The 17,932-nt window shown below is 45.1% G+C and overlaps 1 protein-coding gene across 15 annotated transcripts in view; it reads right to left on the bottom strand.

The window, feature by feature from the left end:
* The window catches only part of TMED8 (transmembrane p24 trafficking protein family member 8), a 108,156-nt gene that overhangs the window by 84,290 nt on the left and 5,934 nt on the right, over positions 1–17,932 (bottom strand). For 5 of the 15 annotated variants that reach the window (XM_085626653.1, XM_085626647.1, XM_085626645.1 and 2 more), the window contains exons 2-3: positions 11,664–11,754; positions 10,645–10,798 (exon numbers count right to left, since the gene is read on the bottom strand). In XM_085626653.1, the coding sequence (XP_085482779.1) occupies positions 10,645–10,798; positions 11,664–11,713 (204 nt within the window). In that variant the 5' untranslated portion in view covers positions 11,714–11,754. Of the gene's footprint in view, positions 1–10,644; positions 10,799–11,663; positions 11,755–14,436; positions 14,493–17,932 lie in introns of all 15 variants that reach the window. The other 10 variants (XM_085626659.1, XM_085626648.1, XM_085626656.1 and 7 more) reach the window with 3 other exon arrangements.

Genomic DNA, 17,932 nt, shown 5'->3' with positions numbered 1-17,932 from the left:
GTGTCGGAATGGCGTAATTGCTTAAAGCACCTCGTTGGGGCATTGTTTCTATGGTGTTCGAGACTGGTATAAGCATTTATTTAGTGTGACTCAAAATAATGTTTTATATTTGTTTACGCTCCTGTTTTGGTTTTTGGAGAAATAAACTAACAAACGATTTGGAAAAAATGTTGATGGTAATGTAACACTGTGGACACGTTCCGTGGAAGGTGTGATGCACGTCTTAGCTCGCTTTCACTTAATTTTGAAGTTCACGCTTTAGCGACCATTGGTCACGGGCATAGTTGGGCGTGTTTCAAGTGAACGCCCGGACGCTGATTATCGTTATGTGTTTGGATATTTATATTCCCCTTCCGTACGATATGCCAATTCACTTTGAAAATACGGGACGCGATGGAAGGTTGCACGCTCGCTGCAACTAGGTAAGATGAGATAGCGGTTGCTTTGTTCGTAGGCACCCATGTTGCACTTTTAGACAACTAATTGCCTGTCAGGAGGTCCCCCGAGATTCGGCTATGGTGCTCAAGGGTTTTTTGCTGTAGTCATTGCAACTGTGACTGGTATTCACATAAAAGTAGTATCTTTCACCCCTATGAAGTAATGCTATTTGTAAAACGAGGACCTAGTGGCACGGGCACCAGTGTGCTTGTGCACTAGGCAGGCTACACTGGCTGCGCTCTAGAACACCCCGTCGTTTATGGATAAAATTACTCCTGTACGTTACAAGGATTACAAGTCACTCAGGAGTTTCAAATTGAGGAACAAATCCAAAGGCCGAGCTTCTCTTCTCTGTTCAAAGATCACCAAGCCGCCCTGCAACATTTCTTATCACATGACAAGGACTGCTGGGACTTGCGCAACTGGTGTTCCAGGGTCTGCAGGGCTCTGTATGGCTGCTGATTTCTGCACAGCTCCTTGGGTCTGCACGGCTGCTGGACTCGTTATGCGTGCTGGCTTTGTATATCTGCCGGTCTGCACAGCTCCTGTGATCTGCCGGGCTCTGCGGTCTCTATGGCTGGTGGGTGCTGTAAGGCTGCTGGTTTCTGCACAGCTGCTGGGGTGTGCACGTCTCCTGTGATCTGCAGGCTGTAGGGTCTGCAGAGCTGCCTGTCACTGGCAGAGCTCTCTCGTTGAAGTGTGAGTGGACACAGGTCTGTCTGTGCTGTGGTCCCGGTGGTGGAGATGAATCTCTGGTGGTTTGACGCCTTTGCACTATTCTTTGAGTGACGACTGACCCCGAAACCTTCAAACAGCGCCTCTGTGTGCAAAGGCAGCACTCATTATACCCTCGGCCTCGATGTGCAACCCCGTGCACGACGAACCCCCCACTCTCTGCACAGGCAGTGCTGCACTTCCTGCATACCCATTCATGGTTCAGCACAGCCCACACCAGCAGACCTCTGTGCTGTCTGCAGCCTCCTAAGATTTAGAACTGGCCCCACTATGCAAAGTGTCTGCATAGTCATCCTCGTTCACGCAGTGCTAAACTCACTGCACAGATTCCCTTTCTCTGCCCGGCTCCCTCTCGGCCGGGCAAGCACTAGTCTGTGTACAGCCCTCCGCCCCCGGGAGCTCTCTCGCTCTTTACACTCTCAACCATCTCGCACAATGCCCCCCTTTCTACATTGCCATGCTGTGTGTACCTCTCTACTCGACTCTCTCAGAACAGCTGTGCAGGGTATGCCCCCTGCGTCCACCCACAGCACAGTCACTCACACACAGGGCACCAGCGGTACACGCGTACACTCTCAGGTTAGCCTCGTGCTTTACAATCATTCACTGCACAGTTACCCGGTGCCTGTGCACTCCCTGCCCAGCACTACCATCTCCCCAATCTCTGTACAGTAACACGCTCCCAGAACAGTCTGCTTCTCTGCACAGATGCCACTCTGCACATACCTCCGATCCACTCACCCACCCCAGCTTCACCTAGTCAGTCTGCGCACCGCCACACTCTCCACAGCTCAGTGAGGCACTCCACCTGCAGCACGAGTCACCCTCTTCACAGCTCCGCAAAGCCCTCCACCTGCAGCACAACCCGCCACTCTACATAGCCATCTCCCACCTGCACAGCTCACATCGATGCACAGCACTGAACGCGTCAGATGCCTAATTTCTCTGCTCATCCCTCTGCGTTCTGCATTCTACCCCTCTCTGAACTATCTGCTCAACCCCCTGCTCTCTACCCAATGATGGATGATTGAATAAGTGAAAAGATGGATGTAAGGATGGATGAGTGAATGAATGAATTAATGCCTGAATGAAAGGGAGGGTGGATAAGTGAAACAATGGATGGATGAATGAGAGGGTAGGTGGATGGATGACAGGGTGAATGGATAGATGAGTGAAACTGTGGATGACTGCAAATCAGAGAAGTAAATTTGCACAAATAAATTAACTAGTTTGCAATGGGGTCATGGATCGGGCAGTAGTTCATGTTACATTCATAACCTGACAGCACTACATAACTACACTTTCAGAATTGCTTTATTTACCTTAATACTTTTCTCAAATTTGCTTGAAAATGCACCATTTGTCAAGTCATTATTCAAAGTTTTTGCGAGGGGAGAACCCCGCTTATGACAGACTCTCTTGCTACGCTCGCTCGCCACTGGGCATTCATCCAGAACTTTTACGCCTCACTATTTTCAAATGTCATCAGCCACCACTGCTTCGGTATGTTAATTCAACAACATAGGGGAGACTTGTCATAAGACAGTGATGTTTGGCATTAATTGATTACAACTTTGTCCTTGGATAATGTATTTTTAGAAAAACTGATTTGACGGGTGTAAACTACTTCAACCTTATTTGGACTAATATCCAGGGACGTGATGCTTTGTTGGAGAGCCTCTTTTTGGTTGGTATTATTTATTTATTTTTTGATTTATTGGGGAATACAAATGTATTCACACTATAGAATTTGGTGGTCTGAGGTCAAAATCTGGGAAATTTGTTCTGCTACCTTCAGTAACTAGAAAGGGTAGGATCTGATGTGACTGGTCACCATGACCTGGCTTGCAGCTGGCTACAACACCTGGGTGTGGTGGTATCCTTTACCTTGAAATATAGGGATGCCTATATGTGGGAATGTTAATAGGTCTCCCTTTAACATGTTTTCTAAATGAGACAGGCTTCTTTGTATATTTTTACGGATTTATTGATGGTTTCCTTCCTGGTTTTTAGGTCTCGCCTGAGCCAGCACATGCGCTGTTCGGAGACACATTTAGTATACGGGTTTCAAAAAGCGCTACCAGACCTCGCTGGCCTAACACTTGCGTTCACGCGAGCGTGCACGCGCGCAGCCGCCAATCACGGCTGCGCGCGCACCACTCGCGTGCTTAACACACAGCGTCCCGTCCTCGCGATCACTTTAGCTTTGATCGCGATTACTTTCGCTTTCACGGACGCGCGGCCGTTGCTTTTACGGCCGCGCGGCCAATGCTTGTTATCAATGCACACAGCTTCAGCAGTATTAGAAATTGATAGTTTGGGCGGATCTCTATGGTCCTTAAATTCATGTTAGCTGCATTATAATTAGTAAGTCTGAAGTATCACAGTAACTAACAAGCCACAAGTCCTGCCACATGCATCAGAACTCCAACTGCTAGCTTTCAAGCTCTCAAAGTGTGACCTTGCGAGGGGTGCACTTGCGGATGTAAACGTACCGCCACGTTGGAAACTACATAAAGTTCCCCGATGATACGAAAGATTCCAACATGTTGTCTCTACGTTTACAAAATGATCTCTTTTAGTACCAGCATGGTATACCATTTCCCCATATGCTTTAAACATTTGTTTCACGTTTTTGAATGCAGTGGACTTACAAATAAACATATGTTATTTTGCCTTCGGATGGGGGGGTGTTTCCCCCAAAGACAGGGAACTATACATGTATTCTATGCAACGTTAGTGTTAGGCGCAGGCATATGGAGTGAAAGCGACGCAACAGCCAACAAGAAGCATTCTGGCTGCAGTCTCAGGACTACCCTAGCCTTCTTGGCCTAGTCGATTCACAAACTCTCTCAGCTGTAGCTCCGAGTGCAGCTCTCGCACGCACCCTTCAATCTCATTATGGTGATAGACGGAGCCCTTGCGGGCCATACATCGGAAATTAAACTCTGCAGTTTACAATCTTGGATAAGCATAGCAAGGCCTAGGGCCAACAAACGGTGTACAAGTTTGTATCTGCAGCAGCTCAAAACATGGGCCACTTGTGTTAATGCTTTAAGAGCAGGACAGAGACACAGCCTTGCAATGCCCGATGCGTCCTTTCTTGCCTCCCAAGACCCAGGTCAGAAAGCACTGACCTCTCCTCTTTTGGAGCAGGGGTCCTACTTCCCAGACCTTCCGTCCCAAGTACCTGAGGATCCAGATCTCCAACCGGATAGAACTTGACATCCTTAAACATGTCCTCTGGGACCTTCAGCTCCTCCATGGTCTCGGCCCGCAATTTCGTCCCCCTACCCTGCATCAGCAGATGCTACTTCCAGTACCCAAACAGTCAGGCCCAGCGTGTTCTTTCCGTGCCACACACTGAAGCGCCCCGCCCCCTGGAGCCACCGAACCGCCAAAGCCAGCGCTCGCCTTCGCCTGTACCATTGTGCTGGCTTCCGAGGGGGAAATGGACACACAGTAAGACTCACTCGGTACTGCTTTTCCTATGTAGGCACTTTATTTAACAGCGCCAAATAACTATGCATATTGCAAGTCATTTGTGGCAATTATTCATTTTGTGAATAGTGCCTGCTTTTACGGTACAATAATTAACCCTTCTTAATGGTATGGACGGGAGGAGGAACCCTTAGACAGGAAGATAAACTAACTGCAGTATGGGATGGGGTGAAAAAGGCGCATTTTGAGTGGAAGTGGTAGGTTCGACTCCCTTGCCAGCCCCCTGACCCGTCATATGTGTGTTTATAGTTCCCGCCCCTCTGTCAGTTTCAGACACAACCTGCGAACCTAGTTTATTTTCAATTCTAGAACGGGAGCTGAAACTATGTATCCATGCGATCGCCATCTTAGGTGTTGTTAAATCCCCCAATTTCCATTCAGAGAATGGTACCTCTACGTTATAAAGTGCAACAAAACAACATTAGGCGCTTTTTTTTTGTTGTTGCCGTTTTATATAGCGCAAACTCGACTCAAAGGTATCTCATTCGCCTTACAAGCAATAACAAAGCAACTAGGTATTTTTTGGGTAAATGTATCCAACTTAAATTGAGTGTATTTGAGTCTGACTTTACAGTTTGGGACATATTATATTTTACTGTTTTCAGACAAATGGGGGATGGGAGCACACTGCCTCACCTCCCAGCACAGTTCGCCCCTTAGCATTGTGGTAAATGCAGTTCACAGTGATTTCTTACTTGAATTTTAGCTGTAGTGGTTCACCAAAGTTGGTGCAGGTTAGTGCTGTGAATCTCTAGACACATGTGTTTCTGGATATTATCCGTCTTCAGTAGAGAGGGGTTGCTGGAAAGGCTGCCATAGTCTCTCAGGTCTCAGTACCTCTCTCTGGCGCACAAGTGCATCGCCAAGAGCTCGTCAGCTCAGTGGCTCAAGGGAGCCTTTTCAAACAAATGGGGGATGGGAGCACACTGCCTCACCTCCCAGCACAGTTCGCCCCTTAGCATTGTGGTAAATGCAGTTCACAGTGACTACTGTTTTCAGCCCTGCTAAGTGCCAGGCATCACGGTTCAGTCTAAATCGCTAGTAATTCCAGCACTGGAACATTTTGTTACTCAATTTGGGGAGTTACTCTGCTCTCAAAAGTAGTTATTCTTTATGTGCCACCAGTGTGAACAGCTATTTGCCAGTGTGCTCAGAAAGATTCTGAAACCCAGCATTTAGCTACTTCCCTGCTTCTGCAGCCAGGACAGATAAGGGTTCAAGAAAAGATTAACAGTTGTCGTGGTTAAACCATGCATGCCAACATTTTAAATAAGTAAAGTGGGAGATCATTAAAAAAAAAAATAACCAGGGAAATGTATTTACCCAACTGACTTCTATTGAAGGAAAGGAAATTTTTTTAAGCAAATTTTGGCTTAGAAAAATCAGGAGTCTCCCACCTGAATCATTTCTATTGTCATGCAGGGTTAAACCTCGGACAGTGTAAACTGTTTGGGAGGCTGATGGTGGGTAGTCCCAGCTCTCTACACAGGCAGGTAAGTTTAAATACAATGGCAGTATGCCACCAGTGAGCATGCCATGCCAACATGCCATACCAACCTGCCAACCCTCCTTATTCATGCGGGAGACTACCGATTGTAAGGCTAATCTTCCGCACTGCTAGTCACCTGCTCCTGCAGGACAGTGCATAACACTTGCATCACACTCTCCCTGCCCTGCCATAGCGCTTTCTCTGTGCTCCTGACAAGTAAAAACAAGCATTGACATAGGCAATAGGTCTCGCCTTTGGGACCTCATAGGTGTTTAGCCATGGAACAGTTGCTGTTGTTGCAACAAGGATATTTTGCTGCATAACTATATACTTATAAGGTCCCAAAAGCGAGACCTATTGGCTATGCCAATATGCTTGTTAACTTTAAGTTCCTTCTCTTTTTACTCTTCCCTTCCTGTATTTTGTCTCTGCTGCTTTTCCATTTCTGGTCTTTAGAACTGAGGGAGGGTCATGCCATCTAAGCTTTATGGTTTTTTTTTAGATGTTTAACCTTTTCCTTGCTGTCCATTTTTTGATTCTGGGAGATGGATTGGCTAATAATGTTATTGTTTTTCTTGGGTTTGACAATTTGTGTGTGTTATCCACTAACATAACATATGTGTTTATGCCTAAACATATTTTGGGATTAGAGATCTATGTTTTTAAATGTAATAGGAATGGGTTTGTCACATGCTTATTGGTTATAAATTTGTATCAATGTACATATTGTTGTATTATGTAGACTTATGTTTGGTTTTGTGTTTTTTAACTTTTACACACACACACGTTTCAGGGACGTTATAGTTAGAAATTATCATTTACAAAACCATAGAAATTCACTGAAAAAGCCACAGGTTTCAGGGATGTTATAGTTAGTTGGACATTTTGCTCGTACAAAACCAGAGAAATTCGGCCGTTATAGTTAGTTCAGCTGACTATAACTGGCGCCCCCGCAATGCACTGCTTATGACGTCACATATTACATCATTCATGACATGGTCACTGACATCACTGATGACATCTCAAATGACATCACTGATGACATCATCCCGTGAATGAGTGTTTCTGTAAAGTTTAAATATATATATATATATATATATATATATATATATATATATATAATATATACATACATACATACCAAGGTGTATTGAAGAATGAGTGGGTGGATAAGTGTCTGAATGGATGACTCAGTAGGTGCGTGACTGATTGTATAAGTGAGTGATTAAATGTGTCTTACTGAACGCATGGGTTAGTGACTGATACAGACATTCACACAGTTTAGTTTGTCAGTTGGTGTTTAAGCGGTTGCATGAGTTGGTGAATAGCTAAATGAGGGTCTATATATGGGTTATTGATTGGTTGTCTGAGTATCTGTATGGGTGCCTGAGTGTCTGTGTGGGTGGGAGGTGTGACTCAGTGCATTGATCTGTGAGTGGGTGATTCACTGTGTTTATGGGTTCAAGAGTGCATCTGTGAAGGGCTGTATAGGTGGGTGAGTGTGTGTATGGGTGTGTTGGTGAGTGAATGGATGCCTCAGTGGTACATGTGTGAGTAACTGCATATGTGAAGACAGTAGATGTGGCTGTTGGAGTATATAAATGACTATATGTGAGAGTGAGTGATCGTGAGAGTGGCTGTATGGATAAGTGTGTGCTTGTATTAGTTATTGTATAAGAGTGGAAGTATGTGTTAGTATTATGTGAATAAGTGAGGTGGTGTGTGTATAACCGTATAGGTGAATAAATGGGAGTGTGATTGATTCTTTGCATGACTGACTTGGTGTGTGAGTAACTCTATGGATGATTGGCGGTGTGTGAGTGTCTGTATAGATATGTGAGTGTATATAATAGTGCTGTATTGATGGATGACTGCATGTATGAGTGACTGTATGGGTGAATGAGTGGATGTGTGTGTGTAGCTCTTGGAATTATCGAGTGGGTATGCACTAACTGGTATTGGTGTGTGTACTGTTTCGAAAATGATAGTCGGTATTTTAGAGTGGGTGTATCAAAGGTTATATTAGGGTATAAGGAGGTGCATCAGATTATCACATGGATGATGTCATCAGTGATGTCACTGACCAGGTCATGAATGATGTAATATGTGACGTCATCAGCAGTGCATTGCGGGGGCGCGAGTTATAGTTAGCTGAACTAACTAGAACGGCCGAATTTCTCCGGTTTTGTACGAGTAAAATGTCGAACTAACTATAACATCCCTGAAACCTGTGGTTTTTTCAGTGAATAAATAAATATATATATATTTATTTATATATTATAAACCGGTGTACTTGAACGGTGTATAAAACGGTGTACTTGAAGACAGTAGTGGCACTTGTTAGAAGGCAGATCGAAGACAAAATGAGAATGCAGTTTGAATTCCTACTTACCCTCCTATACAGGTATAAAGCACACTTGTGGGCTGCATAAGACAACAGCTGTTCTCTGTAGGGCCGTTATTAGTTTTAGAAGATCATACCTCCATTTCTCAGCGCAGTCACTATTGTTTCAATATTGGGAAATACCGCTGAACAGGTTTATGTGTCTATGGCAAGAATATGGGGTGAGTCTGCACTTCCTTGGTTGGAGTCGAAGATGAGCCAACACAGTCTCCCACTTCTCTCCAAAGCTTTAAATGGAATAGTCTAATACTTGTCAGTAGGGCTGTTAAAGTTTGTTAGGCAGTACTAGAGCATCTGAGAATGCGCATTTGAGGATATACTTCTAATAGGGCAGTTTTACTATTTTTTGTCAGTCTTTGAAGAGAAGCCACGGACTGAATATATATTGATTCCACTCTCCCCTATTGCCCTTCTCACCTGACCAGTTGCAGTGCATGCTGGTAGAGTACACAGACATGACCGTTCACAATGATCCCACTACGAGTGACTTCTGATTAACACTGCTTCAGTCCTACAGGCTTTCCAGAAATATAGAGCAGATTACAGAAAGAGTCATCTTTGGGTCATTATGTGGTGGTCTTTAGAAGGCTAGGCCACATGTTCAACATTCTAGACTTGTTTACTTTGTCCTAACACATAGCTGCACAACATGAAGTGACAACAGGTCTCTCTACAACAGGCACTGCCGCCCATGGATATTCCATTTCCAGAAACATAATGAACACAGGATACTGGTGACTGGCAATATGTAAGGGAAGACCACAGAGTAGACACCAAAGCAGTTGTGTGCTGTGTGTAGTCAAAGCCTATGTAAGTAACATAATCTCTGTTCAATACTTGTTGTGTGCTTTGTCCATTTCTGTTTTCCCACAATAGCTTTGCCTGTGGAGGCAAATAAAGGGGAGGGGAGGTGGCCTAACGGCTAGAGCGGTCGACTTTGGAGCTGGGTGGGAGTTTTGGCAGGGACGCTCAACTTCCTGCGATTCTGGGCAAATCACATAATCTCCCCATGGTAACAAAAAGGAATGTGCCCATCTGTAACACAACTGGTGCTCATGTAAAGCGCTCTAATAACTTTGGGTCTAGTTTGCGTGATATATATATATCGGCAGAACTACTTTGTATGTACTGGAACTTAAATACCATGTACACAGCTAAGTGTAATCAGAGCACTAAACATAGTGAGGGATAAGGAATGTTTTAAGATTCTATTCAAAAGCAGGTGGAGGTAGGAATGGGCCAGTTCCTGGGAAGTAAGAGCTGGAAGTTGCCTTACCATGACATGTTCTGTGAAGAGAGGATTCTTCAGATGATTTCTGAAGTGAATGAGAGAAGGAATGGGCCTGAACTTTGGTGAACTGCTGTTCAGATCTTCAGAGTATAGCTTGAAACGGATTGGTTTCTATTTGTTTTCTGCCTTGATGTCAGGGCCAGGAATGTTCTCATTTTTGTTGTAATAGACTCCTGAGTGAAGTTACTGATTTGTAGGAAATGCAGCAGTATTTGAAGATGATTCAGGATGACAGAAGCAGCCAGTGCCAATCAAACTAAGTTGATGCGTCTTTGTTTCCTAGATGAGGTGACACTTGGCAAGAAGATGCTCTTGGTGACAGCAGGGAACAGTAAAGACAACAAGCAAATTATGTGTTAACACCAGCCCCTGGCTTGGACCTTGAGCCTGTAGTCAAATTAGGCAGGGTATGGTTTCATTCTGCACTTAAATTAGAGCCATTACTACTCTGAGTTTGTGTGACAATGTGGGTTATGATGGAGAGATTGCTGGTAACGAATTAAAGTGAGTTTGTGCCTGTGAAGAGTTAGTGTGGGACTCATTTGAGTATCATGTTGGAGAGTTAGTTCTGGATCTGAGCTTGTTTGATAAGCAGAATTAATTATTAATGGAAAGTCACTGACAGTGCCAAACCAAAACAAAGTAGGTACCTAAGTGCACACAAGACTCTTGGCCATTCCTGAACAGCTACGAGTGTAGGATCAGACATGTTCAGGAGTTAAGACTGTGAAATTTCATTGGATATTCCATCATACTAAGCCAACAATCGCCTGACATGGCTCATACCTTGCTGGTTGATATGGTTCCGTTGCTCTGAGGGAGGTCCTCCTCAGTTACAGCTAGTTTCTCAGACTCATTCTGATGTTTCCCAGCATCTTCTCCAGAATTCAGCGGTGACACAATTTGTGACCTCTCAGAGAAAAGGACATCACTCAACACACTTTGAAAGAGAGGAGTCATGAAACAAATGAACATCAATTGGAGAACACAAAACATATCCATTTTAAAAGTCTGCTTATTTCTACTTGTTACTCTCCCTTTGATATCGTGTCAGGCAGAGCACGCATGTTCAATACTCCAACCAAAGTGGCGGCTAATGCTACATGCCACGATGCAAGAGCATCAGTTTTGTGACCTTGGCTTGAACCAGTTAGTTCTCCGCTACACCCAACTTTTGCAGCGAGAAGAGATGCTGGTAAGCTTTGACAAAAAGGGGAAAGTAAGAGCCACTTAACAGAGGGTATGCACGGAGCAGACACCAGTGCAGTAAAGACTGTAATTGTTATGGCATTCCCCAATGTCATCAAGAAGCTGCAAGGCACTGGCTACAGTCCTGGGTAAAGCAAATAGTAGTGCAGCAAAGATACCTGTGACCAGAGTATGGCTCTGACTAATGCGCTTGGCAGAGAAGACAGACCTCATATGCAGTACAAACAGCCAGGACCCTGTAAGACGCATTGGCTGGGGTCTTGAAGAAGCATCAGTGCAACAGTGAAATACAGCAATCAGCATGCAAGTCTAGCTAGACTTGACATCCCTCTGCTACAAGGGTTTACTACAGTACACATCTGATTCAGGAGGAACAGAAATCTTAATAAAAGCACCCCAAAGAACAAATTAAGGATGCCTCACGGTGGGTTGCTGACATTGAGATTGAGAATTTTTTTCTTAACCTGAGGAGCAATAACTCCAGAAGGCATAAACATTAAAGTATGCAAAAAATATAGCTTTAACAAATAAAGACATGAACAGCAAGGATTGTCCCTTGTAGCCAGTTCACTGAATGCTACCCTTGTAACACATACCCTTCAGTCAAAGACTCTTGAGTGGATTCCGAAAAGGAGTGTGTTGCCATGTGTACTACGGGCTCGGAGTCACTGCAGGGACCTGCATCATCTGCGAACAAGGATGATAAAACAAACATACATCACGGAAATACATAGCAAATATTACACAGCCTAACAGTTAGGAACAATGTTGTCTAATGGCTTTGGAATCAAAACTGTTAAATCTTAGCCTAGCAATGATTCTCTTGACTCTGTTGTCTCAACCATCTTGACTCTGTTGTCTCAACCAAATGCATGGTAAAGGCTTTGAATAAAACATCAGGTCCAAGCGCCAGTCTATGATATCTAATGCTTCAAATATAAGGTCAATAGAAGGGGAAAAGGGATACGATGAGGCACCCATGGGCCAATCATTCTTAATCTAGAAGGACCAATCGTCTCTACCGAGAAAATAAGCATTTGCAATGCAATAGGTCTCGCATTTGTAAAAGTAAAGGCTACTGGTATTATAAATTATAATGTTCTTTAATTATATTTTTTGGTTTGCAATGAAGTAATTATTTAAGGAATAAGTGCACATGATACTTTATTATAAGCTTTTATATCTTGTTCTGCTTAGCAGTTGGCATCCTACCTTACTCGCATTTCTGTATGAACCCTTCACAAGTCCTCAACTGCTACAAATGTTACGGTGGCAAGCAAAACATAGGCTTTCTTTGTGGGCTTATATGTAGATGTGTGTGGATTGGCTTAGCTTGTCTTGGCTCCCATATCTCAGTTGTTTGGACCAGTGCTTAATTTGTAAACAAATAAGTGCCAGGGCCATCATCAGGAGTCCACTGCAGCTTGCACCACCCACTGCCCCTGTCAACGCTGCCAAAGACAGTACCAACACATCTACCAACCATCACACTCCAACAAGTTTGACAATTCAGACTATTCCAGGACACCCAACGCTATAACAATTGCTCGTTTGCAGGTTTTTGTCATTGTCATGTGGAAACTGTCTTAAGTGCCGGTGTTGACAATTAGATGCCAGTGCCGAGCACCGGAAACCACAGGCTCAAATTAAGCACCGGTTTAGACATCACCAGGAATTCTGTGTTTAGAGAGGACTGACCCTAAATATACATACTAAGCCAGTCTGTCTCAACCGGTAACAGCCCAGTGCCTCGGATAGTATGAGGCTGCAATGGCCTCACAGGTGATATTATGGATGCGGCCCATGGTAGTGATCCTTACTAATCAAGCTGATGCCCGATGGGGCCACAACAGACACTCTCTTTTCTCTCTGCTTCGCTAAATGTTGCCTTTGTCAGGGTCATGAGTAGGCTAATCTCTGGCCATTTTAGAAATACTTACAACAGCCACTTGAGCTAGTTCCAGAGGGATGCCAACAGACACTGCAATATAAGCATCTGCTATTAATGGGCAGTTGCGCTGGGCCTGTTATTATCTCATCGCTAGTTTTAGAATTGTATTCAACATATTGTCCTGAAAAGCCCATATCTGAAAATGTGCATGTGTGCGAGAGAGCACAATGTGGGGGACGCGTGTGCGAGAGACCACAACGCCCCGCGATGCTTTCTCACGCGCGAGAGAGCGCGCAACATGGGGGAGGGTTATGCAAGAGAGCAGCACGGTCGAGGGGCATGTGCGCAAGAGAGCAGAGGGACAGAGTGAAAAACAAAAGAAAGAGAGAGCAAAAGGGCACAAAGAAGAGGCAAAGCAGCAGAAGAACATAGAGCTCTCCCACTGGACCACCAGCGATGAGGCGCAGGCACAAGCCTTCAGGTGCAGGAGTGCCTCTAACACCTTGCAACGGAACTCAGGGGCCAACTACTGCCACTGCGTTGCTCTCGCACGCATGCCCCCTGCATTGCGCTCTTTCCCCTCCCCCGCGTTGCTCGCTCTCTCGCACGTGCCCGTGTTGCTCACTCTCTTGCACGTGCCCCTCCCCAGCATTGGTCTCTCTTGCATGTTCCCCTGCGTTGCTCGCTCTCCTGCACGTGCCCCTCCCCAGCATTACGCTCTCTCACGCATACCCCTCCCCCTGCATTGCTTGCACGTGCCCCTCCCCACGTTGCTGGCTCTCACGCGTGTGCCCCTCCCCCGCGTTGCTCACTCTCACGCGTGTGCCCCTGCACTGCTCTCTCTTGCCCGTGCCCCTCCCCCAGCATTGTTCTCACGCACGTGCCCCTTTCCCCAGCGTTGCTCTCACACACGTGCTCCTCCCCTAGCGTTGCTCTCTTGCGCGCACATGCCCCTCCTCCACCATTGCTCTCACGTGCACGTGACCCAACCCCGCGTTGCTTGCTCTCACCCAAGTGCCCCTTCCCCCACGTTGCTCGCTCTCACCCGCGTGTCCCTTCCCACACGTTGCTCGCTCTCACCCACGTGCCCCTTCCCCCACGTTGCTCGCTCTCACCCACGTGCCCCTTCCCCCGCGTTGCTCGCTCTCACCCACGTGCCCCTTCCCCCGCATTGCCCGCTCTCTCTCGCTTGCCCCTCCCCCGCATTGGCCGCTCTCTTGTGAGTTAACTGCATCCTTTTCGGGATACCTCGCAACCCCTGATAAGGATTGAGTTTGGGCTAATCGAACAGGGGCCGTTCCATAAATCTAGGCTTCTCACATACTTCTTTTATTTGCGTAGCACAGACACTGAAACCTTGAGGCGCTAATTTGGAAAGAAATTCAAACTCATAAAAAATGCCTAGGCAACCACGCAAAAAGACGCACTCTCAGCACTTCAATCAATCAATCATCGTATTTATATAGCGCACTACTTACCCAGAGGGTCTCAAGGCGCTGGGGGCCACTTAAAGTGGAACCGTTATGGGATCGTCCTATAACAACAAGGAAGCAGTTCAAACATCCGCTTAACAAACACGTCGGACTAATCTCTCTTGCTACAGACAGAGAGACATTTTGAAGTAGAAGCCACTTTTGGATGACCATCAACAGGTATAAACTATTGACTCCGCAGGCGTAAACGGCAGAGAATTTTAAACGCTATTACAAAACTAGGTTGTTGCAAATCCGCTAACCTTGGACCATCCGCCAAAGTGACTTACACGACCCTTGTTATGGCTGTGTCACATAGGCAACAATCAGGAGGAATCGCTACCTTATATTTGATGCCCCTGCACTTTTCCATTAAACGAGCATTGTTTTTAACTTTGTAACATTTGTAACCAATTTGGAGTCAGATAATGTCGATATGCTGTCATTTTCAGCCTGCAAAGAAACTTGCCAGTTGCTACATCGAGATTCATTAAATTTACGAACAGAGTGGACAAACTCCTTGCTTTAAGACCACTCTTAATGGAATCTGTAGACAAGCCCAAAGAGACTGTTGCAAGCAGGGCTGGCGCTAGGTATGGTTAGAGTGGGCATCTGCTCAGCTAACCAACATAGGGCCCGCACCTCTAAGGCCCCTTGTCTTTGGTCTCATAACTGTGGAGCAGCACTGTGAATCATGTGTAGGTCTGTCAATAATAAGTGAAGAGGCCCGCTTCTCTGGGCTTTGACACACTGTGCCATGACTGCGAGGAACAGGGAAGGGGCGTCGCATCCCCTGGGCCTCGCAGTGCTACACCATAAACGTGGGGCTCGGGGAACAATTGGCCTCTCCCAGTCTAATCAAGGCCTGGAATTGGGAGATCCAGCCTCGCGCTGCCCACACAAAGATAATGTAGGAAAGCCACTGTCCCGCACATTAAACCCTTTCAAATGACAAGCAACTCTCTTTCAGCCCTTGATGAGCTGTGAAATAGATGCTTGTGGACGGCAGACAGGAGGCTCTGCAGCACAGAGGTGTCCTGCACAAGCAGCTTCAGTAGCGCCTTCAGCTACTTGGATGAAAACTGCCTTAAATGAATGAATGAAACCTATACTTAGGACCTGTACTGAGGGAATGTCCTGTAAGGTTATTTCAAAGTGCTGACACAATGTTAAATCACTGAACGAGGCACAGGGACATTATTATTTGTCCAGGAACAAACAGTTGATTAAATTAGTAGACGCAAAACTGCAAGACACTTCTGCTTGGTGCATAGGCTATACACAAGGCCACTGTAATTATGCAGCAGAGGACGGCCACATTATGCGCAGCATCCACTAAATTACGTGGTAACCTCCCCCACAAATTATGCGGCGTAATGCAGTACATTTTGTGATAATATTGCTTCATTATTTTCTCATTTTACACTTGTCAACAATATTGGTGAATAGCTTGCTCCTCATTATTATCAGTTTAACACCCAAACATAGTAATAAGTAACCAAAAGGTGACCAGTCAACCTATGAAATGGGCTTTTCACTGCATAACTCCCATTCCTCTACTGGACCGTCTCTATTCACTTACACCTGGGCAGCGCTGGGACGCCCCGTTGCTGGGGCAGCTATGCGCTGTACAAATCCGCAAATAAATAAGGCAACACGTGTTGCTGCGTTTTAAGTAAACTTTTGAACCATCTGAGCTAGAAACATTTTTTTGAAATTAAAATCTGTAGATTATGTAGCAAATGCAGCAAATCCATAATTATGGGGAAAACACCATTGCCGCACAATTTGCATAGTTTCAGTGGCCCTAGCTTTACATTTACCACTGTATTGTATTTAGGTGAATATACTATGCGATGGGGCACTTCTCTCCCAGGTAATTTTTTGTCTATTTTGTAATAGTACACTTTCTAAATAGAATCAAAATACTCCCAATCTTTCAAAAAATAGCAGAGCAATAGATTCAGAAAAGTGATTGCTCAAAAGCATACAATTTGTCCAAGTGGGAGGCCGAGATTAAAAAAAGTGTCCCCTCATTCCACATTTCCAGTTAGTCCACTAAACCACAACTGCAGTCATTGATTCCTACAGCAAGGCCAAGGGGGTGCCCTCCTACGGGAATATAGAATAATCACAGGAGTTATACCCATAGACCCAACTGAGATTGGGTAAATACTTGTAAATGCGACAATATGTCATCTCTGATCCGGTAATTATTTCTTTACAGAGCACTCCAAATTTAGGCGACCCAGGTCCTGATGATGATCCTTAATTGACAGGATCGAAACGCCGTCGACCATTACCCACCAGCCTAAACGTTCTTGGCGCACACAAACCTGGTTCATTGAAACAAAGAAAAATACCAATTTTACTATCGAGTAAATTGTTATATGGACCTTGTATTGTATATATTGCCTTTATGCGCCGTCTGTTGTGGTTTTTCACGTTGTCACTAGCGCCGTTGTTTCACTAGCACGAGCACTTTGTACACTTTTTCACTAGGGTTGCCAGAGTATTTTATACCCTGTTGTGCTCTTATTACTGCAATTCTTTTGATCTGCCAAATATATGACGCCGATTGGCGCTTTTGAAAAAACAACTTTGAGTTTCCTCTCTTGTGTTCCTTGTAATGTCTTGTACATACCTTTCTAAATAATTCAGTACATCCTGCTGAGATATTGTCACTCCTACGGGAATAGTCATTCTAGTCCTAGTGTTTATTTCCATCATATTACGTTGAAATGGTAAAGCAGAGATTAGATGTCAAATATCCTAGTGCCCTGGATAAAACATACCCACTGGACAAGGTCTTGCGGCAGTGGTTATTTACAGGACAGTATGCTTGCTAGAAACTTATATTTACTACTGGTGTTTAAAAGCTTTAGTATTTCGTACCATTTGAATACCAGAGTTCATTTTCTAAACTTGTCGCTCAAAATTTGCATAGTGAGTAGTAAAGGCTTATTCCGGGACATAGTAACGGGATCAGAACTCAAATATAGTATGAATACCAATCACTATTAATCAACTCAATCTCCAGCCGAATTATTGTAAGATGGTCTGTGTTAGAGGCAGAGATTTAAGATGAAGTTCCAAAAATCTTCTATGTGACTCGCAGTTCCTATGCTCCAAAAGAAACTTCGACGGAGGTCTCTGCAAACACAATGTGACTCCAAAAGGTAAAAAGTGTCATGTGAAATGAAAATTGGAAATTGGCCACCCTACTCTGACCTTGCAGTGCTAGACAATACCTTTGAGCTCCAGGGGACATGGTCCCCCTCTCCGGAGACTCACAGTGATGGGTCATATCGGTGAGGCCCAGGAATGGCGACTCTTCTCCTCTGAACCTTGCAGCACTAGACCATGTATGTGAGGCTCAAGCCAGTGGGGCTTCCACTCATGGGCCTTGCCACACCAGCCAATAAATGCGAGGACCAGGGGATGGGACCACCCTTCTTGGGTCTAGCAGTGCTAGACCATGACTGGAAACACACCCCTTGGG

This window comes from Triturus cristatus, chromosome 9, assembly GCF_964204655.1.
Source record: "Triturus cristatus chromosome 9, aTriCri1.1, whole genome shotgun sequence".
Lineage (NCBI taxonomy): Eukaryota > Metazoa > Chordata > Amphibia > Caudata > Salamandridae > Triturus > Triturus cristatus.
This window is presented reverse-complemented; position numbering and strand designations above follow the sequence as displayed.